The 15977-nt window shown below is 41.1% G+C and overlaps 1 protein-coding gene across 1 annotated transcript; it reads right to left on the bottom strand.

The window, feature by feature from the left end:
• Window positions 1–3517: 3517 nt before the first annotated feature.
• SLBP (stem-loop histone mRNA binding protein) lies at window positions 3518–11187 on the bottom strand. The gene is made up of 8 exons (XM_067298334.1): window positions 11046–11187; window positions 10404–10535; window positions 8508–8612; window positions 7900–7959; window positions 7518–7649; window positions 6668–6817; window positions 5253–5337; window positions 3518–4493 (listed from the first exon to the last, which is right to left on the bottom strand). The coding sequence occupies exons 1-8, from the start codon at window positions 11090–11092 to the stop codon at window positions 4377–4379; spliced, it is 828 nt and encodes a 275-aa protein (XP_067154435.1). The 5' UTR covers window positions 11093–11187; the 3' UTR covers window positions 3518–4376.
• Between the last annotated feature and the right edge of the window lie 4790 nt (window positions 11188–15977).

Here is a 15977-nt window from a genome sequence, read left to right as displayed (position 1 = left end):
ACATACAAATGTTATTTCTCCTAAAATTCCAAACGTAACCCTAAAAGGGTAAAGTTATCCCACGTTTAGCCACCAGAGGGCTTTATCCAACAAAAAGAAGTTACTTTCCAGTTCCATGTTCAACACCTTTGGAAAAAATTCAAATGTGGTCACTCTCTTTAGACACCTAGCTAGATGCAATCCATAAAACCCTTCTCCAAGTAGTTGAGGAAAAGGGGAATAACTCATAGGACTAAGGACAACAGATGGATGCCCAGCTGTCTTGAGATCAGCTCAACATCTGAGCCCATTTCAGCAACAGTCACTGAACACAGTCCAGCCTCAAGAAATTACTAGGCTCAAACTGTCTGCTCACACATACCTAGTCCCTGGGCTGGTATGCCTGCTGAACAGCACAGACTTTCAGCTGAGGTTTGCTTTTAAGGCAGCCAAGCAAAAATAAGTTACCTATAAACAGCCAAAGTGCATTAGAAAAAGAAAACAAGGGATGAATTATTAGTACAGAAAAAGGAACAGCAACAGAACCTCGTACTTCAGAGGCAGGGCCAACATAGCACAGATCTGGAAGGTAGAAGGCTGACCCATTCCAGTACATAGATGGAAAAGGAACTGACCAAGTGCAACACAATGGAAATTCTCCACAATTTGAAAACTGAGAAAAGACCTGAAAATAAGGTGGCATCCATGCCTAATTAGGGGAATTGAATGTGGTGAACAAGCAAGGAGTAGGCTAGAAAAGCATCATTATTCTCAACTAGATGATTGTTGTGTATGAAAGCATTTGTAACAGCAGTGTCAGGAGGCAAGCTGCATGCAATGCCGAGAGCAAGATGATCACATCCCAAGGCTTGTGTGAGCTGCGTGGTAGCAGGTTACCTGGCTTTGTCTAAAAGTACATATAAGCTACCCACTGAAGAGAGTCTCTGTAGAAACTTAGAAGCATCAAGACATTTGCTAAAGGAGAAATATTTGTTATGCATTTCATTCCAACACCAAAAAACACACTCAGCTGAGGTGTTTGCCCAATATCTTTGTACTCCGCAGAGGTAATGTGGTTCTCCAAGATCATATCCCATATCCCCCTCCATGCTTGAATCTTTTGGCGAGAGAAAGGGTCCTATATTTCCTTCACTGATACAGATCCCGAAGAACACAGGTCACAATCCTAGCAACTGTCACAAAGAACATGAATTACTCAAAAAATAATGTTTTTAGAATATTTTTTCATATGAATATAACAAACAATCTCAAATACCCTAGCTAGATTCTTCCTGTAAAGAATGTTTTTTTTGTGAAATTATACAAAAAAGCTCCATAAAAAGCTTTTCACAGATATGGACATTCTTCAAATTAGAGTGACAGGTTTCTGTAGAATAAACAGGAGAAGATACATACATTTCAGAGCTCAGTGGATACTTGCTGGGTTCAATATTCTTATTGAGAAACCAGTTTTAAGTATCCTTACCCTTTGGAAGTAGCCTTTAAGCAGTCTTTTGACTATTCCACTGATCCAACTTGGTCAGCTGTCTAGAGAACATTTCCACTCTTTCTGCTGGCCTTGACCATGCAAGATGCATTCTGACGCTCAGATCCAGGTTAAGGAGATTAACAAGATTTCCCCTTCCCCCATTAAAAGTCTCATCTAATCTTTTCTCCCTTAGCATAGGGACTCCAATAGTGCCTTATTCTTGTTCTCCATCTCAGAGAAAACTATTGATTCACTACAGGATTATTTAAGGTGACATTTTATGGCCCATGTTACCCAGGAGATCAGATTACATGAATCTGTTAGTACCTCAGGACTTATAATCATTCAAGTTATCCTGAATAGTCTAGGTATACCCTTGAAGAGTTCCGCCACTTTAATTGTATCAAGTTTTGATATAACCTGAGGTTAAAAATAGCATGCAGAGGAGCTAATTCATTGATCAGCTAATTACTTACAAAGCCATTACAGTATGATAACACCAAACTAGAGAGCATGAGCATCACTATGGCAGGAAGTAGATCTTCAGCAAAAACACCTGGTATCTCCTGATAACACGTGAAGTGAGACAAAATCTAGATCTAATCTACTACTGCAAGGTGTCAAGCACTTCAAGCTTATGAAGAGAGAATCAAGGTGACCTATGAAATATTAGTTTACAGTTATGCAATGTGATTTGCTACAGAATTCTTGCCTTACTCATTTCACATTGGATAAAAACACCACGTCACTAAACATTAATACTTTATTCTTGACTGATAGCTGTGTGAACTCTTTGTTGCTTAACATTCAAACCTATTCAAGGCAAATAAGTAGCTTTGTTGTTGGCTTCATGTTACTTATTACTAATCTTCAAAACAATCAGAAAGTATCCTCAAAAAACTCTTTTGACAAGTTTAGTACCACCAGTTACAAACAGTAAGTGGCAGAGACAGAACTGTAAGCTTTAAGTGACTGACTCAAGTTAGATGCATTAACCAGCTAAAAAAAAAAAAGAAAAATACCTAACACTAAGTAGCCATGATTTCACATAGTGTTCCCAAGCAACTTCATATGCAATTGTCTGTATTCCAGTTTAGAAAAGATTTCAGTTAGACACGGAAGAGTTTGGCTTGACCTTAAGACCACCTTTATTGAAGGGGATAGAGGAAAAAAATTCTGAAGTGACTTGCAGCTCAAGCTACAGTCAGGTATCTGACAACAGAACTGCTAAGAAAAGTAGGGGCAACTAGTCAGGAAATGAACATGAAAGAAAACTGACTGGGGAAAAGGAAGAAAGCAGAATGCAGAACAGAGCTATCAGAGGAGAACTAGGAGCCATTGAATTGATCCCAATAAACCTCCTCTTAGGTATGTAGCTCTTCTGTTTGTATGCTCACTGCCCTAAGGGCAGTGAGAAAGAAGAACTATCAGTTTGCCGCCTTCTCTGAGTAAAGACAACCTACTAGAAAGGCTGTCTCCTTAACACCAGAGTGCAGCTCCATCTTTATCCCAGACAGCTTCCTCTTGGAATTTTCCCCATCAGATCTTAGACAAGAATCTTATGGGTGCCTGATGGATTAGACAACTAGTAATACTCCTCAGAGCTAAGAAACTTCTCAACTTTCAAATCAGTAAGTGTCTCTGTCACCCAGAAATTCCATTTTAAAGATAATGCCAGGTGACTTTCCTTGATAAAAGGTCCTATTTAATAAACAAGACTGAACTTTCCACCTACCTCTTTAGCAGATGTTCTAGATAACAGAACTTGATGGCCAGCCAATGGACAACTACTAGTCTAAACTATTTGAGGAGTCTGCAAAAGGTCAGCAGCCTTATCCATGTAACTTTAAGCCTTAAATTCACTGCAATGGCCTGTATACATACAAGTAGATTTTATGTGCTCTCAGAGAAAGTCAGAAGATGGTGCTAAAGAACACATATGCAAGCATAGGTGTTAATACCAGTCTCAGATACATGTTCTGTGGATAGCAAAATGCTGGTAACGTGCTAAAAAACAATTAATATGAAATAAAGTTTAAGAGTCATAAATAAACACACATCCATTTATTTTTCAGCAACATACCATACAAAAAAAGCAATAGAAACATTAACTGCTTTCAGCAGAAAGTCTGTACAGTGTTATCATTTACAACAGTTTTACATTTAAAATCAGCAAATTAAAAAGAATTGAGCACTTTCCCTAGACACTTTGACTGCTTTAAGAGTTCATGACTATTTACAGACTTTTCAGGTTACTGCTTCTTAAAGCACTATTACTGCTATCCAGGCTTTACCATGTGGAACTTCAGATTCTTACAGTGTTTACTTTCCCATTGTTTCAAAAACATTTTTGCAAATAAAAAGAATCTGCTCTCTCTTAAGTAAGGCAGTTTAAACTTAAATTTAACTGTGGTGGCCCTGTTTACTAGTACTAATCACCAGCATGGTTCAGCTACCACCTGTATTACCTACAGATAGATCTTTATAGCAGAGCCAGGTGGAAAAGCAAAGTGACATATGGATGGTCAAAAACATCTCCCTACCTTGCTTTTGATCTGTGGGTGGCAACTGAAGTTACAAACTCAACTATGGGAAAAAACAATGAGATCTTACTGAACTATTTCTAATTACTTGAGGACAGCGTTGCCTTTGGCTATTTTTCTATTGAAAAGTTTTATAAAAAAAATCTGATATACATAAATTAGAAGTTAAAAAGTCACACAACTTAATTCTATTTTTACATAGGTTTGGTCCAGAGGATACATAGACCAACCACAGCTTAGAGAACAATCTTTAACTTTGCTCAAGCTTTCATACGATTAACAGGTAGACAACACCCAGTTTATTAATCAGGCTAACCTCTCAAATTTAAAAGAAACTTCCTCTAAAACAGTTTGCCCAAAACTATTTAACTCACAGTATTGAAATCTTTAAGTGGCTCACTCAAACATGCTTCCAAGTCAAATTCACCTTCTGCTTGATAGTCAACATGTCTGACTTTTGTCGGAGTGCCAGAATAAGTGTCCTGGAATACAAAGTCAGTGAATAGTTAGTAGTCAAATGCAACTTAGTTATGCAATAACATATTTCACTTCTGTGACTCATTTAGCCCACACTATAAGAGAGGCTTATGAACACTTTGAATATCATAGAAAAAACAAGACTAGTATAAGACTGAAGAATTTAAATGAATGCTTCTCTGCCCATCCAACTATTTTCTAAGATTTTTTTTTAATGTATGTTCAAAGGATCTATATCTTCAGATACTGAAATATTATCCAGATTCAATATTCAACAGAGAAAGAAACCCATTAAGAAAAACATTACTGAATCTTTATGGAAGTTTACTGTCCAGCTGTGCAAAATGCTTCCTGGATATAAAAATAGCCTACTTCAAGAAGTTGGAGTGTGCCAACTATGTCCTGTTTTAACATTAGGTATCACAGTCTTAGTAAGAAGTGTTTTCTTTGTACACTGCAGGTCAAAGTGGCATGCTTTAAACACACATACATTCTCTTTTGTAGGCTACGAAGAATGAGATCTCTGTCATCTCAGCTGATCACTTAAGTTCTCTCTGAACTCAGACTACAGACAAACACTGGCTATAGGGGAAAATATTTCTGTGAGTTCATCTACAACTTGAAATCACTCAGCTTTATAAATAGTCTTTATCTACACCTGGCAGCTTATAGAGTCTCTGATGTATTCAAGCTACTCTGGATATGATTATAAGTAATGGACAGATTATTAAAAAAATATTTATGCAAGTGATAGATATTCTTACATCGTTATCTTGAGAACTCGTTTGAGATTCAGTAGAATTGCTTCCTATGGATTCTGTCTCCATCTCACCAAGATCAACAGGACTACTGTAAAATAATTCAAAAGCATACAGCTTAGAACAAATTCAGTTTTCTCATAGTAAGTTTACTGCACTTTGTGGGTGTGGTTCTAGAAGTGGTGCCAGAACAAGGAGACATCCAGAGATTATAGGGACAAAGTTGACAAGTTGCTAAGACCAAACAAAATAACAAGTTAACTAACACAGTCAAAACATCCGAAGACTAAATTAAAGCCTTGAGATTGAATACTGCAGCTGCTAAAGACAAATATCCAATGCTCAAGCAATGCCTCAATACAGAGGGCAAATATTATGGAAAGAGCAAGGAATTTGTTTTCCCTGAGACAACGCTAATTTGTCTTCCGACATAAAATTTAACAGCCATCATGCACACAACCAGACCCCAGCATCTGGGGATAGAGTTTCAACAGCAACATATACAGTAGGCTTCAAGCTAAAATACCAACTAACTCCATTCATGTCAATTACAAGTAAAAAGAAAACCAAATTAAGCCTTTGCTTTTAGATCATATTGCTCCATATTGATTTCTATCATCAGAAAAAAAAAACTTAGCAACAAAAATATTTTTCTTGAGGAATCAGTTACATCTCTTTCCCTTCATTCTGTAGTTCCAGTTTATTTTATTTTGCAAGCTCCTTGATCACTTTTCTTTCCTACAGATGAAAGGAATAGGTCACATTCTTCTACATCTTCTAGAAGAAAAGATGACACTAGCCTGGACTGTGAACTCTCATAGCGGTGTTTTTAATTTAATGCTACCCTGAGGTGATTTTACTAGTCTTTCTTCTCAGAAATCAAGAATTTATACCATTGCTCTTGAAATAGCAGATTAGAAGAGTATAAGGCATGTTCTTGTACATTGTATTGTTCTGAGCTCAATATTCATGAGTCATCTGCAAGTCAGTTAACCAAACTCTGCAGCACTACTTCCACCGCAAATCGCTTTTGTCCCTCCAGAATCAGTCTAGAGACTGTTCTGAAAGGACTAGCCTGCTTTGCTGGTGTGGTACGTCCTTATATAGAGCACTGCAGTAGGATCTCTGATTTCACCCTGGGGAAATCCACTAAAGAAATGAGGGACATACAGCCACGTCCTTGCAAGGACACTGGCTAAATCTAGTCCCACCGACTAGGTCCAAAAAAACCCTCAGAAGTCAGCTAACACATATTTTGTCTGCAAAGGAACTGAATAGCTCTAGATGGCACTAAATGTGGACAAGCAGCTAATGAAAACATTCAGTGATCACTGACTGGTCTCAAAAAGGGCTGTTTTTTTCTGAGCATAAGATCATATATATTAGTTTCCTTAAAGGTATCCTGAATACTCAATACATACATTTCTTGCAGATCACATCCTTCTTCAGTAGGTGGATCCCAGGAATGCAATGCAACTTTCCATAGTTTAATTTGCTGGTCCCATGACCTACGGCTGTACTTCTTAAATTTATTTGGAGTTCTGGGATGAACTCCTGGTATACGATGGCATCTGTTCAGATATTAGACAAGAAAAATTAATGCTTTTCACACAGACATATCAAATAGCTTTAAATTCTAAGACTGGTTGCCTGCTAAACAGGCTGATTACAGCCCAACACATTCTGAAATAAGTAACATAATCAGAGAAAAGACTCCACAACTGGCACAGCTCTAGTCCTTAAGTGAAAGGTTATCATCTCCATATTCGCATTTTAGGTTTTACATCTTCGGGTAGTTTAAATATAAATGAATTATCAATAAGTCTGAAAATTTCAGCATGCAGCTTCTGCATATAACATACCTTTCAAACTTAAAAGCAACTAGGCTCTGTTTTGCCTTTTAGTTTAGTAAGGGTAAGTTTAAAAGTAAGTTTAGTTTTTCAGCTGACTGAAAAACACAGTTTCATTTCTTCTAGTTGACAATTACAACTACAACCAAAACAGCTTTCGCTTTCATTTCTGCAACATGAGAAAGTTCTAAGCGAACATTCCTCATGCACAGAGTAGTTGGGGGAAAAAAAAAAAATCCAAGTCAAGTTACATATAATCATTAGTTTCAATCATCTTGGGGAGGGGAGAAGAGTCTTAGAAAGTCACATTTGCAGATGCCTTCATTTGAATATGCCTCGGGTACAAAGCTTAGTCTGTTAATATGCTTATAACAAACAGGTATGGCATATTTGCAGTTTTCCAGAAATTCAAACACCTTACCTAGGAACTTCTTTAATATATCTATCATATGCAATTGTGTTTTTTCCATAGTTTATCTGCTTTTGTCTTCTCATCAAAACCACTTCATCCGTCTCAAGTTCTACCGTTACAGTGGACTCCTTTGAATCAGAACTAGAGAGAAAATAGTGTAAATTTGGGCATATAGGAAAACAAATGATAGTCAAAGACAAACACACATCTAGAAGTTGAAAAGTTAACATGTTTTTTAAAAGCGGTTGATAAAGTTCTTATTGAATTAACATGTTAGAGCAGATTAATGATGAACTATTACAAGTTGAGGGTTTTCAGAAGCAACATGGCACATGTGAGATTGAGACCTATTGTCAGGATTTCCCTCAACTAAGCTAGAAATTTATCTTACCTTCCAGAGGAGGACTTCCTTTCTCTTGAAAATTCATTTATCAGAAGTTTTCTTCTGTATCTGTAAGAGTTCAAATCAATATTCTTAAGAATATACACAAAGAGAAAAATATAAGATTCCCCCCCACACACACACACACAGCTCACAGTTGATTTTACTTCTCAATTAAACAATAATCTTGAAGTCAACCCACAGACTATAAATATCTTCCCATTTAGGGAAAAATGGAAAGATCTATTCCATAAATCCCCAAACTTACTTTTCCCAAGTCTTCTCCCTAAAATCCTTGTTATAGTAACTATACACAAAAACAGCAATCAGTGCAACGACATTCAAAGTCAAAGATTTAGGACAGGATTCTTCCAAAAGGGGGACATTCAGCAATACACATTAATTCTCCAAAGAGTATGCTATGTCACTCCTATAGGACTCCTAGTGGGCTAGCCAAAGCTGGCCTAAAAGCAGGACTTACTATCTGTGGCTGTCAGGCCTACATTAGTCTCCGACTTTACTATAATTGTGAAGTTAAAAAGCAACTCAGTACAGATTCTACAAGACAAGTACCATTTCCCCTCCTTTTACCACTTCATCTTAAACACCCATGGTACCTTGCAATTTCTTTGTTAACACTGGTCCTCATTTCATCTTCTTCCACTGCAGTTCCCCAGTCTGAACACCGTGAAAGGGGTCCAGGGCCTTCTGGCGTTGTAAAACTGAGAAGAGAGCCTCTACATTAAAATTTTATTTTATAGTATTTTTTCTCCACATCCCCCTACCCCCTTTTTAGCTTAATAGTTATTTCATGTATTCATTTATAGTACTCTTATTGGTTGTGAGAATCTTGTACAGTTCCATTAAAATGTAGCCATTTTAAACTTAAACCTCATTGTAGGGTCTCACTTTGGGCTTGGAGGGGGTGGGTTTTACATATGTGTAGAAAGGTACCAATGTTGTAAGTAACCTAGCCTACAGCATTTCCCATACTGTAGCTGCTTTTCTTCAGAAAACCATGTTAAATACCATTGTAACTCATTTACTCCCTTATGCATTTCCAATCCACTAAACTAGTTAAATATTTACCCTTTCATGATTGCAGACCCAGTAAAGAAGTGACAAAAATTAGAACACAGAATTAAGTTGTACAGTGAATGAAATAAAACTATGTGATAGCACCAGAACTTTCCCATTTGAAAACATAATTTGAAGAACAGGCAAATGCACAAAAAGAAAGTTCAATTTTTAGCTCATAAACTGAGATTTGCTCTGACCTTGCGAACTGATACTTAACAGCTGTCTTTATTGTAGCCTATTAGCATCATGAGCAGATTCAGACTGTTGCAGGGGCAGGGGAGGAAGCTTATATCCCCTCCCAGCTAACAATAGCTGCCTAATTTCAGATTCTTAAATATGTTTTTCAGCTTAGCTCCTTGTCCTCCTGATGACTGAATTTTCCCTCAAAGTACAAACTCAAAACTGTAACCTACAGACCAGAGATTTTTCAGTAGATTTGGAAATATTCTGGAGAGTTATTAAGATTCTGCCCAGAAAAGTCCTTTGAAGTCAGGGAATTAGACCACAGCTGAACTAAAACCTGTTCCAACTCCCTGCTTCCAGATCAGAAATAGGCTTGCACTACTACTTTGACACTTTTGTTAAATTCAAACTAAAGTCCTCTTTATGTAAAGAAAAAAAAGGACACACACACACAGCACAGGTCCCTTTGCAAGTATCTGTTCAAACTACAAACATTTGCTACTTCTAGTATTTGCTTACAGTGATCTCTAACTTTGCTAAGAATGCAGACTATATACTGTTCTCCCATGGTAGAAATTTGTGCATTATTATCAGCAGCATCCCGGAAGTACCTGGTTAGTCCCACCACCTCAACTTTTTCCTTAAGTCTGTCATACCCTTTTGCACATGTTTGTTTCTGTACCAGTTCTGTGTATATAGGGAATAGGGGGAATGTGAGAGGATCTACAGGTTTCTCTTGATTATTTTGCTCTGTGACAATACTGGTACCACCCATACTCAGCTCAACTTAACTGTCTCTCTCCAGACCCTCATCCCCATGTCAGTTCACACTTGAGTAGAAACTCTGGTGCTGGGCTAGGATTGCAAATGGTGCTTAAACTCTGTCAGAGGAGCAGGAAAGCAAGGCTTAAGTCCCACAGATTGACTTTTTGTTGTATGACCCAGCTACTATGATGGTGGCTCACAATAAATAGCAGTAAATAAGCATAGAATAGGATAGAAAATGATGAAGAGTATAACACTAGACATAAGAATGAAAAACACTTTTACTTATTCTTAATAAGAAGTGGCTCCAGATAAGGAGGGAAAAGAATCTAGTCTAGTGTTCTTAAAACCAGCTATTTAACAAGTGATGTATGAATGCGTAGGACTTGAAAAACTAAGTACAATGAGCAACCTGACACCCTCTGATGAACAAAAGAGTTGTAGACTTGTTTCTAGTACTTACATGCCACGCAAGCGTCACCTACCTGTCCAGCCTGCTGTCAGAAGGCCTATGCTCATTTTCATCAAAGACGGACAAATCTGTTCCATTCTGCTTTCTCCGTTTTCCATCTGCTCCACGTTTCCTTCCTTGAGACCAACGAGGTGGAGGCTGTGGGCTGGCAGCAGGTAAGTAAAGACAATATAAAGCAGTCAGTTCCTTGTAATCTTTGGAACATCATCACATGCAGACGTTGTAGCTCATTCATCAGCTTTACTTCAACCAACCGAGCTCTGCGGTACAACCGCAGCTTTTGGCCTTCGGGCTCTGCAGAGGGGAAGCCGTTAACGGCCGCCACAGCCTGGCCCCCAGCCCCTGCCCGGGCAGCCGAGGCGAGGAGCGGGGACCCGTGGCTTCCCCCCCCCCGGGAGCTTCAGCCCCGCGCCCCCGCAGGGGCCCGGCCCGGCCCGGCTCCGCTCCTCCCAGGCCCCGCGGGCAGCGCCGAACATGGCGACCGCGCGGCGGCCGTTAACGGCCGCGCCACGCGCGACGCCCGTTGGCGGCTGGGCCGGGCCCCGCGGGCAGCCCCCGCTCCCCGGGTCTCTCCGGGGCGCCCCGCCGCCTCTCCGCCGCCGGGAGGGGGCGAGGAAAGAGCCGCAGAGCCGCGGCCGCCGCCGCCCCGCGCTACCTGCTGCTCGTGCCGCCGCCGTGCGGGCTCCTCTGGCGGAAGGACATGGCGCGGGGCCCTCACGCAGCGCCGGCGGAGCGGGACGGGCCAGACGGGACCGAGCGGGACGGCGGCGACCTGCTTCCCGCCCCAGCCCGTTCGCATCTCCCGCCGCCGCTGGCGCCGCCCCCGCCCCGCCTTGGGGCGCCTGCGCGGGCCCGACCACTGAGAGCAGGTGTGCGGGGGGGGAGCGCCAGCGCCGCCGCCGCCGCCGGAGGCCTCCCCCCTCCTCCCGCCGCGCCCGCTCTGGGACGGAGAAACCACCCTCCCCCTCCGCCTCTCGTCCCGCAGCGCCTCGCGGGGTGCGGGGTGAACGGGGCACACCGGAGCACCCCCCCGCTAGTTGTCATGGTTTAGCCCGCTCCCGCCCGCCGCCCCGCGACGCCCCGCCCCGCGACGCCCCGCCCCCGGGGCGTGTTGGCGGGAGAAGGCGGCGCGGTTTTGGCGCGCCCCGGCCCGGCCAACCCGGAGCGCGTAAAGCGACTTGGCGCTAAATAGTGTTTACTGCGAATTTTGAATGAGGTTGGATTACGCCATGAGGCTGCTGTGCTTCCAAGTTAACGCGGGGAGTTTTCTTAAGTATTTTTTGATTACAAATTCCTGTGGCTTCCACAGACATGGCAAGATCCCGTTAATTTGTGAGATCTGGAACGTACTGAAATGTCTTAACAATAACTCGGAAACAAGCAGGAGCTCTCCCACAGCAGAGCTCAAGCAGGGTTTTTAAGAAAAATACCTGTCTAGCCCTCATTGCCTGAAGGCTGGGGGACACGTCGCAGGAAGGTGCACACAAACTGTGCACCGTTTTCTGCCCCTGGCCTTGGCTCTGTGTTTCCGTTTTTGGACTTTGGACGCAGCTATCACAATAGCTGTGGCAAAGGCCTGAAGGTAAAGAGATATTCTTCCAACGAGCAAGAAAACATTTATACTTAAAAAAGCATTAGATTATGGTTTGGGGCTTTAATATAACTGTAATATTTCTGCAGATTTGGTATTCAAAAAGTAATATGGGAGCAATGAGGGTTGGATGTGTTTCTCTCATTGTGGAGCCAGATGAGAGTTTTCCTTCTCTTTACAAGAGGCATTTTTCAATTGCTTGTTTCTCAGACCAGTGGACATGTCAGCTGTGGTCAGATTAAGGTTAAAACAGCCAGTGAGGAGATTTAATGTTTTCATTATTAAACTGACGCTAGTCAGTCAGATACAAGGAAATAACACTGTTCTTGAAGAAAACGATTGCCTTTTTTTGATTCTGTTTCTAAGATATTCGGTTACCCCTCTGAGTGGTTAATTATGTTTTTGCTTGTACAGATGCAGCCTTTGCATATTCTCATTCAGCTCTACAGGACATAGCAATATTGGAGTTCTGGTTTTGGTGGCAGTACATTACAAAAAAATCTCTGTCATGACACCTCAACTGAAACCTTAAAAATAATGGGTAAGTACCTCTTTCTGCTTCTGTTCTGTGACAGCATCATCTCATTTTATTTTTTTGCCTCTGTACAGCAGCTACAATAATAGAATTTCAAAAAATGCAGCAGAACTAAGTCATGGTTTCAGGATCCAGAAAATCCACTTTTAAGGGCTCTTAAACTGGGTGAGAAATGCTTCAGTCAAAAAATGCAGAGCATAGTTTCTATTATAAACATAACTTGGTCATTCAAGTTTATTCCAAACAATGTCTTCTAGCAAGCTTTGTTCTGGATCGCGTATGGCTTGCATGTCAGCCTGCATTTTTATTCAGTCAGGATCATTTTTCTCTAACAGATAGTAGAAAGCCAGCAAACGCTCCATATCATGCACTCTGGTTACTTGACAGAAACGCAGTTACACGTTCATACCTGTTGTAGATCATGGTAGGTAACTGGATGGAGTCAGGATAAGTCAGTTGCTGCCCTCTGAAACCAATACAAAAATTCTGCTAATCTGTTCCCATCTGCAGTTCTGATCACAGTGTTACGGAGAGTTCAAAGCCTGGCACAGAAAGAGTTTATCATGGGAAGAGACAGATGTGGCTGTGAGAACGAGGTCACCACGTTCCTGAGAAAAGCACCGATATCCCACGGCGTTTCAGAGACATTTGCCCAAAAGCAAAGTGATGCTGAGGAGAGGGGGACGTTTAGCCCTCCTGCCGATACAGCTGCTGGTGCAGCAGTGTGAGGGTACGCTGGAACAGCAAAGCAGCCCGCAGCACAAATCCAGTGGTGTGGCTGTTGTCTAGCAGAAATGTCGCTGGCAAAGCTTTCTAGTGAAGATGTGGCCTCAGTCCAAAATACTTTTAATGCTGATATTTAATGACATCAGACATTTTGCAAAGCTGCAAATAGAAACATTTTTGACTTGTGTATTTGTTTAGTAAGGTTGCAATAACAACTGCAGTTCTTAAAAATCTTTGCTCTCTGGCTCATTCAGACTAATACCAGGCACTTAAACAGCAGTAAGGGAAAATTTAGCTGTCAGCTAAGCTGGTGCTAAATGTCCCTGAAATATGTATTTGAAAGATAAAGAGAACATGAACAGTCAGCTTGGGTCTCAAGTGAGCCTAATATTCATTACTATGACAGGCTGTATTTGAATAACATTTGCAAGATCAGCAATGAAATGTGTCTGAAGAATGCGGAAGTAGCAAAAAAGTGTTATTTTTTGTATTTCGAGCAGCTTAACACAAAAGCAACTACAAGAGCCCAGCGAAGTTTTTCGGAGAGACTCGACAAGCACGTGTTGACAGGCCCTTGTTTTAGGAAGGTACTTTACATGTAGCGAGGTTGGATAAAGCGTATGTTGAGAGGGAGAAGAAAATTTACAGCTACTGTAAAAATGAAGCATGGTTTCACAGACTGAAACTTTCTCACGTAACAGCAAGTATATACAGAAATGAAAGTGAAAGATGCCGGCTATTCTGCATTGCGTTGCAGGTCAGTGTAGAAGCAGCGATGTTGTTGCCCAGGAGCGGAGCAATCACGAGGCACAGCGGGTGGCAGGACACATCAGCTTCAGAAATGGAAAAAAGACTGCACTTTGCCAGCCTGCCTTGGGAGCTGCTCCGAGCCAGACCAGGAGTCTTCAGCCAATAATTTGCAAAGGTTTTTAAATAGTTTGAAATCTCAGCAGCTGGCTGGATTGATTCCTTTTGGATTTTTGCATTATTTTGCTTGACTGTTCAAAGCAATGCAATGCAATGCAATGCATGTTCTATGGTTTCAATGTTTTTCCATTTGTGAATGCAGTGAATTATATTTAAATTATTTCAGTTTTACAAAATGCATCTGTATTCTCATTTTATTAAATGTATATACCTCAAAGACTCCTGCTAAGCATATATTTGGAAATGATTTTCAGCTCTTTAATGCTTTTTGGGTGGAGCATCTACTTACGTATTGCTCCTGACTGAAATCAGCAGTATTTTGAGAAGGGGCGAGAGAGGTCTGAGTACTTCTATCCACTAATGTTTTTTTCCCTCACAGTTTGTATGCAGGTCCTGTGCTTTTCTCCTCTGTGAGATCTCTGTTGTAAGATGTTCCTAAGATGCCTGTCTTTGGGTGATAATAGTAGGGCTGGCTCTGCACTCAATAAAACACTGAGCTCTGAAAGCAGACAATGTAAGAGCTGTATTTAAAGTTTCTTCTCCTCTGCCTGGCCTTGGGCCTTGCTGTAACTCTACCAGCTTATGTACCTCCTGCACAGCACCTGCATAAATATTTGTGCTCCTGCAGGAATGTTTCTGCTATTCTAGCACTGTTCCTTTCCCATATACTGTTAGGGAAAACAGGACTGTTCCTGAACCAAGGACCTGCTTGAAGCTCAGCAGAGGTGCAGCACATCTACGTGTACAAACCAGCCTTGCTCTGGATTAAGATGACTTAATGGCACGTTTATCTGTGAATTCATCCAAGATGACCAGACAGAGGACAGACCCAGCCTGGAAGCCACGCAGCACAGTTAGCACAGCACTACATGCAAGTTAAATTCAGTTTCTCAGCAGAACTATCTGCTGTAATAACACAGCTTTGGGATTACAGCTGCCTTGCACCTTTCTGTCCATTCAGCTAAGATAAAATCTTTCAGAAAAGAACTTTCCCATCACAGTGGGACTTTTAAGGGAAGGAGGAGAGATCCCCATCACCATGACCTCAGAGGAGTAGTTTTAAAAACAAAATATAGTACAAATAACCAATGGCATTTCAGGACTACTAGTGAAGGATTGTTTGTGCAAGCACGGATAATTCATCGTCTGTAAGGAGACTCTGCCAGTGGAAGCACGCCAATAGAAGATGCGCGTCACTTCTTGGAAGAGATTTAAGCCTGACTGGTGAAAGCATAAAATTTATTTTGGCATAGTTAAGAACTACTATGCACAGATTTATGAAAAGCAGATTTAATTAAAACAGATAAAATTAATGGAAAGCTCTTCAGTATAAACTGGGGGTGGAGTGCCAGATTTCAGCTTTGCTTATCTTGGTTATAAACTGTGTCAGATAGCCTTGGCTACACAAACAACAACTGAATGCAGTCCATCCATTTCCTTAACTGCTCTATTTAGACTGATGAGGTTAACACTGCTAATTAAAAGACGTTATGATGGTTCTACACCCAATGGCAGCACTGCACAAGATGACTTCAGCAGCCCCAACGCCTTATCTGTTCAGTATCACCCCTTCATCATGCCAGTATAGCTCATCCAATTGTATGGAGCCTGTACTAGAGATTAAATCTGCCCCAAATTTAACTGCCACAGGCAGTCCAGTTACTCTATTTCTATTCTCTAATTATCTTCAGCCAAGAAATAGAAGGGTTTTTTTTTTTCTCCAGACTGCTGAACTACAAATCCTAAGGATTTATGTTTAACTCCACTGTATGCCCCATCCATCATAGGTAAAAGCCTAAGGGCTCTGA

The sequence above is a fragment of the Apteryx mantelli genome, chromosome 5 (assembly GCF_036417845.1).
Source record: "Apteryx mantelli isolate bAptMan1 chromosome 5, bAptMan1.hap1, whole genome shotgun sequence".
Classification (NCBI taxonomy): Eukaryota; Metazoa; Chordata; class Aves; order Apterygiformes; family Apterygidae; genus Apteryx; species Apteryx mantelli.
This window is presented reverse-complemented; position numbering and strand designations above follow the sequence as displayed.

Coding starts and splice junctions, on each gene's coding strand:
- SLBP (XM_067298334.1), bottom strand. CDS start 11,092: ATGTCCTTCCGCCAGAGGAGCCCGCACGGCGGCGGCACGAGCAGCAG. Junction 10,536..11,045: donor GGCGGCGGCACGAGCAGCAG/GTAGCGCGGGGC, acceptor ACCTGCTGCCAG/CCCACAGCCTCCACCTCGTT. Junction 8,613..10,403: donor TCTGACAGCAGGCTGGACAG/GTAGGTGACGCT, acceptor CTCTCTTCTCAG/TTTTACAACGCCAGAAGGCC.